General features: G+C 37.6%; 1 protein-coding gene across 5 annotated transcripts; it reads right to left on the bottom strand.

Moving 5' to 3' along the window:
* Window positions 1-2,108: 2,108 nt before the first annotated feature.
* LOC121759149 lies at window positions 2,109-6,708 on the bottom strand. 5 transcript variants are annotated; one of them, XM_042154655.1, is made up of 8 exons: window positions 6,270-6,707; window positions 5,253-5,537; window positions 4,853-4,912; window positions 4,562-4,771; window positions 3,297-3,415; window positions 3,114-3,211; window positions 2,481-2,605; window positions 2,109-2,400 (listed from the first exon to the last, which is right to left on the bottom strand). In XM_042154655.1, the coding sequence occupies exons 1-8, from the start codon at window positions 6,510-6,512 to the stop codon at window positions 2,260-2,262; spliced, it is 1,281 nt and encodes a 426-aa protein (XP_042010589.1). In that variant the 5' UTR covers window positions 6,513-6,707; the 3' UTR covers window positions 2,109-2,259. The 5 variants fall into 5 exon arrangements, 3 of the variants coding, with proteins under 3 accessions (XP_042010589.1, XP_042010588.1, XP_042010590.1); XM_042154654.1 differs by having other exon boundaries at window positions 2,109-2,403; window positions 6,270-6,706; XM_042154656.1 differs by having other exon boundaries at window positions 2,109-2,403; window positions 6,309-6,706.
* Window positions 6,709-7,030: the final 322 nt, after the last annotated feature.

The raw sequence follows: 7,030 nt of genomic DNA, 5'->3' as shown, positions 1-7,030 counted from the left end.
TGAAGAAGGAAGAAGAAGTATACATGGAGGTTCCTCCTGGATACTCAGACGAGTTTGCACCAGGGCAAGTCTGTCGCCTGAAGAAGACCCTATACGGCCTAAAGCAGTCCCCAAGGGTATGGTTTGGAAGGTTCTGTCAAGCAATGGAGAAGTATGGCTACCAGCAGAGTAACTCAGACCACACTCTATTCCTTAAGAGGGTAGGTAACAAAATGACGTGTCTCCTTATATATGTGGATGACATGATTATTACAGGAAATGATACAAAAGAAATCGAGGAGCTAAGAACAAACTTGTTCAAAGAATTTGAGATGAAGGATCTGGGAGCGCTGAAATACTTCCTCGGAATTGAAGTACTAAGGTCTAAAAGGGCATATTCTTACGACAGAAGAAATATGTGCTCGATCTTCTGACAGAAACCGGCTTACTTGACTGCAAACCTGCCGAGACGCCTATGGTACAGAATCATGACCTCAAGATAGAAGAAGGAGCACGAGCCACAGACAGAGAGCGTTATCAACGCTTAGTCGGGAAGCTAATCTACCTAGCTCATACCAGGCCGGATATAGCCTATGCTGTTGGGGTGATAAGCCAGTTTATGCACAACCCACAAGAGGAGCACATGAATGTAGCTATGAGGGTGGTGAGATACCTGAAGGGCACAGTAGGGTATGGAGTTTTACTGAAGAATGAAGGGAACTTAGAAGTCTCAGGATACACTGATGCTAACTGGGCGAGTAATCCGATCGACCGAAAGTCAACTGCCGGATACTTCACATTCATAGGCGATAACCTCGTAAATTGGAGGAGCAAAAAGCAGAAAGTAGTGGCACTTTCTAGCGCTGAAGCAGAATTCCGAGGGGTCAAGAGCGGGATCACTGAAATCCTATGGATACGGCGACTGTTGACCGAGATTGGCTTTCCACCCACTCAGAAAAGCAAACTGTTCTGTGACAACAAAGCAGCAATCAGCATAGCTGAAAGCCCAGTCCAACATGATCGAACAAAGCATGTGGAGATCGACCGCCACTTCATCAAGGAGAAGATAGAAAAAGGAATCATTGAGCTACCCTTCGTTCGCTCAGAAGACCAACTGGCAGACATTCTAACTAAAGCAGTCAACTCAAGGATGTTTGAAGAAGTACTAGACAAGCTAAGTATCGGAAATGCTGTTACTTAGCTTGAGGGGGAGTGTTAGAATATGGAAATAGAATAATTGTAATTATGGAACAAATCATGGGATTAATATGTAATTGATACGTATGATTGATACGATCATAATTAGGGGATCTCCTTCCATATGTAAATTAGGGCAACTCTATATTAAGAGAGTTGCTCCATTCGATCAATGCATCACAGAAAATTAATCCCTACCATGTCTATCGCTTCTTCCCTCTCGGTTATCCAATACAATAATTACTGTCAGTAAGTAACAATTGAAAACTTAAAGGTGAGTAACTATCGGGTGCAAGCCACTCTCTAGTCGGTCTAGGCAACAAAATGTTCGGTGATGGAGTTCTTGATTCTTCATCAAGCACCTCTTCAGCGTTCCGACTATTTATTCTCCCACTCGAGTTTAGGACATTTAGCTTGAATACTTAGGGCTCGAAACAACTAGAGCTTGATTCCTCCAATCTGTCGTACAACATCTGTTCATTTAAAACTACATCTTTACTGCAAAGAACATTTTAGTTATGCTCATCCCTAAGTCTATAACAGAACTCATCGCCTCCATATCCAATGAACGTACACTTCACCTAAGTCTATAACCCGCCTCCATAACCAATAAACGTACACTTCACTCATTTCATTTGGCATCCAACTTCTTTCAACCGAACTAATACGAGCATAAGAAACCTAACCAATTGTGTGTAGGAAAGATATATATATACCATTTTCCCATCCAAACCTCCTCAGTAGTTAAACTCCAATGGAATTGGTGGACCATTATTGATTAGGAATGCAGCCCAAAATTTACATGGAAACCCACTTTTCAATCCCATGCATCTAGCTCGGAAACATTGATGAATTCATGATATTTAACACAGTTAATATATTTAAAAAAAGCGCGGTATAATTTATTGAACTGAACATATATTGCACTACAGTTAGTTCTCAAAATAAGAAGGCTCTCATTTGAACCATTTCCGATGCATGTTGCATATACATATTAACTGATCAGCTATACAATTACAAGGATATATGATAGATATACATTAACTTAGTACAACATTTACTACATAAGATGGAACCTGAATATTACCATGGTTCAGAGTTGTTAAAAAGGATATTTCTATGCTCTGGCTTTCTAGACCAACCAACCTCCATCAAGATCAGGTTTAGCCGTACGACAAGTTTCTCCACAGCGTCTTCCTCAATTTCGATGTCCGAACCAGATTGCTGCTGGAAAACGAAATGCAACGTCAAGCCACTCTCCTGAAAACAACTATGTACAAGTTTTTGGAATTGATAAGCTATACCTTTGTGTCCTGGTAATGCTTAAGGAACTGCAGTGCTTCCTCGTAATATTCACAATGGTAGAGGAGAACAGCATAGTCTCTCAGATCTTTAGGGTCATGCTTAAGTAAAATAAGGCGTTCACACGCTGTACAGGCATAATTTGTTAAGATTATGATAAATTCGATGCACGATCTTGGAAAATATGGATTCTAATTGAGTAGTGCACTTATTTAAGCAGCCCCCTTCTAGAAAACTACTTCACGAACACGGAACATAGAGTATCTAGAAGCTAGAATCTTCAAAGGGCCCATCTCGGGTTATATTATGTTGTTCTTATGGTACAACAGCTAACAAATTGATTACATCCCATCATTGATGTTAAATATCCAATAGTTCCCATTGCATATAGTTAAAGTTTAGTATTCCGACAAATATCTTAAAAGTTTAGATGAATTGGTCATTCTAGTAACCTAGGCTGTAAACAATGAAGATTCACCAAAAATATTACGGTATCATATCTAGGACTTATTTCAGAAATCCATCAATCTACAATAATACATTACCAAACTTATGCTAGAATCTAACATTCACCATGTCCAGTAGATGAAGGTCAAGTGGAAGTGACAGGAACAGGAATCCATATAGTAAGATACCTGATAATGCACGACGCATATCTCCAAAATGAACACTAGTCCAAACACCTCGTTGCAGCCGATGGCGGGCAGCCTTGGAAGAGGCAAGCTGTGAGGCACTGTATTGAACAAAGAAGTAGTAGATTGTGCATGGAAAAGAAAACATTCTTCACTGTATAGATGGTGTCTAAGCTATGGTTCTACCTTTCTTTAGCATTGTTGGAACCAGTGACACAGTGAGCTGCTTCTGCAGCCCTTAGAAATGGACTCCTAGCATGATTAAGTTGAAATGGCCAGAAAGCATTCTTTAAATCATTCAGTATCTGCATGAAATGGGAACAACTTACATTTAATGAAATAGCTGCAGGCATGTTTGTTTACATTGTAATCATGCCCAGCCGATTAGATTTAAAGACATACAAGACCACACCTCATTTCTGGATCAAAATGCAGTATCAAGATTGCAGGAACTTGATATTGAGAACTTTCAGAATTGGACAGAATTAGTAACAATTTAATCAAAAACAACAAGCGTGGAAACAGTTGAAGCATTAAAGAGTGATAGGGTACAAGCATATACGGCCTGTGGGTGTGGGTGTGTTAGAAGAGACAGGAATTAAACCCCCGACCCAGATGCACGCATGCATGCAATTAGTTTCTCATCAGAAAACTTGAGGTTTCCGCCAAATATTTAAATTCCAAACTAGCTAAAGTAAATTGATGAACTGTCATTTTTCCATAGCACATTCCACAAAAAAACTGATGATAAATTAACTGGTTGCCAAGTTGCCAACTTTACTAAAGCTAGGTCAAAACATGTAAATAGATAAACAGAATTCTTGAAGTTTTGCAGGTTATTTACCCAGGTAAACATTATTTGATATTAGAATTGAAGTTTTTTTTTAAAATAAACTCCTATATAAGGGAGGAAATTACAAATAAACTCCTATACTATAGATAGGAGGAAATTACAACTGATGTCAAGAGGGCTCGAACTCGGCACCTCATGCAATAATGTCTAAGCTCCTTGCCGCTAGGACAAAGGCTCTGGACATATTATTAGAACTGAAGTTCGAAATCAGAGGCATGCTCCTTTTATAGTAGCAAAGGATAATAGACATCTGGCAGCCTAGGTGAACTGGAAGCACAATAACACAATGTTGGACATCTACCAGCACATTACTGTCATATTTAGACATAGCTTGCACTGAAGCAATTGAGTTGAGATAAAAGATTGATAAAAAACCGACCAGCAAAAGTGTCCTCCACTAACTTGGTTTGACTAGAACAGTCTCTAATGTGATTTCACATACCAAGATACAAAAGTGAAGCAAACACAACCATCAGAAAAAGTCTAACCCAATATTATGCAGGAAATATTCAGAAGATTGCCTAAAACTCATCTTCCGGAAAGGAGTGTATGTTACAAACAACAAAGTTAACTAGACAATGAATAATAACTTTATTACCTCCACTAATAAAGATTGTGATGTCAGAATATGTGATTGATCGGATTCTTTGCTCTTTTGTTTTAGATATCCTCTTGGAGAACTATGTGAATCACGAGGAAAGAAGATTTCCACATCAAAATTCAGGACACCCCAGATGCGAAGCATCTTTAGAATCTCTGAGTATATAAGAGAGAGCATTGAAACAGAGCCAGAACGATGTGTTAAGACCTGTACAAGAAATCAGACAGGGATGATAAACCATATTAGAATCAAGAGCATAATAATCATGGATGTTGATAGGCCACGCACTGAATTCAGATACAGAGCACGGTGCTCAACATGGTTTCTGGTACTTGTTCTTCGGAAACCCTGAAAAGAAACAAGGCCACGTTAAAGTTGACACTCTAAATAGTGACAAATATACATATTCTATAACGCTAACATAAAAGAAGCTTTACAGAGACCAGTTATCCCAAGAGACATGCCCATTTTCTGTGAACAACAATTAGTTCCCAAGGCAGAAAGAATAAGCATTATGGTTCCATGAGAGTCAGGTTTCTTAAGAATTCAGAGATGACGGAAAAGCTTATAGTTAGGGAACATGATCAGCTGATATCTTCAAAATGCAACTTATGGAACTTGTGGAGGACACAAAATAGAATACACAATCAACTGTAACTGTGTCATGCATAAAGGAGAAGCCGCTTACTTTATTGAGGTATAGATATCTTTCTAAACAGTCAAGAAATTTTTCTGGTGTGGATCTAAATGAGGAGCTGTATTGAGAGCAATAGCCCATAGAAAGGTTATCCAATCTATCAATGAAATCATCAACTGGAAGCGGAACAGAAGAGTGAGAGATAAGGGCATCGTCTTCAGCTGCAATTTGAAGAGCTGCTCTGGCTAAATCAACTCCTCTATTTATAGTAATACTTGTTCCTCTCTCAAGGTCGGAGAATCTTTTTATCTGCGAGCAAAAACCAACCCTTGCTGCCTGTTCAACAGAAGCATAGTCAAATATATATCCCATTACAATCACAAAAATAATTACTGAATCAAAGAAGAAAAAAGATACAGTACTAAATGGAATTCCAAAAGATACTTCCATTATCAACACATTACCCTTTGGTCTCTGTTAGCAGGGTTAACTAACAAAAGAACTAAAGTTACACCCTTGGTCTGCCAAACAATATGTCAATCTAGTGATATAACAACTACATCTATTCTGTGATAATGCGAATTCCCTTAACAAGTTGTGTGACCACCACCATTGACTCACATCATTTTATTTCCATCTCATTCCTCAACAAGAATCACAGCACATAATGTATTCACTTTAAACATGTGCTACCATCAGCAGAGCTTATCATACAAAACTTGCTTACAGATTCCAGAATTTCGAGTGTGATAAAAACCAACACGAAATCAATAATAGCATTCTAATTCTGTAGCAAGCACACCTAGTACAATCAAATCAAGTTTAAACTTAGAAGACCAGACTATAAATTCTGAATTCAGCTTAAAAACTAGCACTAAACCACAGCAAAGCTTCCCAAAAAAATCATAGCTTTCAGTATTGATCACTACCTACATAGAATTATCCTTCCAGACTACCGAATTTCACAAAAGAATTGATCGAATAGTTGACTTCACAAACCATTCCATTCATCAATAAACCACACCACATGAATTTTTTATTTACTTAAAGCAGATAAAAATCCATAACTGGATATAAGAAATGTATTAGAAAAAGAAGAAAAAAAACCCTCGCGTGGGCCGTATCGATGCCGGAAAAATCAAGCGCATCATGAAGCACAAATTTCAAATCATCTTCAGCAGATAATCCACAATTACAGATGCAATTCACGCTCCGTGTGGAAGGATGGAACTGAAATTTGGGTAGTGTCCATGAAAAATTCGATGACGAAGATAATGCTAAGCTGCTCGATAACATCCATGGAAACGCCATAACTGCAATCGACAACTAACTATTTTCCGGGATTACTGAGCTACTAAAAATTTAATCAAAAATTAAATAGCTAATTCTGAAATATCGGAGAGAGGATGAAGATGAACCACGATCAGATCTACTTAGCCATTCTTCAATTATCTAGCGATTATATGATGTTTTTTTAGTTTCAAAACAAAAGCAGGAAAACGTGATATTATTGGCCGCCTTCAATTTTTAACACATTTTAAGCTTGTTTTTACACTCGTCTTTGCACCAAATTTGTAGTACTACTAATTTTTAAATGAAAGTTTAATGTCTATCTAACTATAGTCAGCACATATTTTATTTTGTATCCCTAGGGCTACAAATATAAAACTTTCTATATACATGATCCCATAATTCATTTTATATTTTAATTAGGGTGTGTGTTATAATACTAATTTTTCTTAAATTGCTAACTCATCAACGCAGTGTATTAAAAATATCAACATGATCATATTAAAATGTCAATACAAATTTCTTCTGACATTTTAATA

This window comes from Salvia splendens, chromosome 12 (assembly GCF_004379255.2).
Source record: "Salvia splendens isolate huo1 chromosome 12, SspV2, whole genome shotgun sequence".
NCBI classification, from domain to species: domain Eukaryota; kingdom Viridiplantae; phylum Streptophyta; class Magnoliopsida; order Lamiales; family Lamiaceae; genus Salvia; species Salvia splendens.
Note: the sequence above shows the minus strand (reverse complement) of the source record. Positions and strands in the feature narration are given on the sequence as shown.

What these genes read in the sequence shown, in the direction of transcription:
- LOC121759149 (XM_042154654.1), bottom strand. Translation starts at nt 6,512, where the DNA reads ATGGCGTTTCCATGGATGTTATCGAGCAGCTTAGCATTATCTTCGTCA. An exon ending in GTGCTCTGTATCTGAATTCA is followed by an intron (nt 4,772 to 4,852) that starts GTGCGTGGCCTA and finishes TTTCTTGTACAG; the next exon opens with GTCTTAACACATCGTTCTGG. An exon ending in TCCAACAATGCTAAAGAAAG is followed by an intron (nt 3,212 to 3,296) that starts GTAGAACCATAG and finishes TGTTCAATACAG; the next exon opens with TGCCTCACAGCTTGCCTCTT.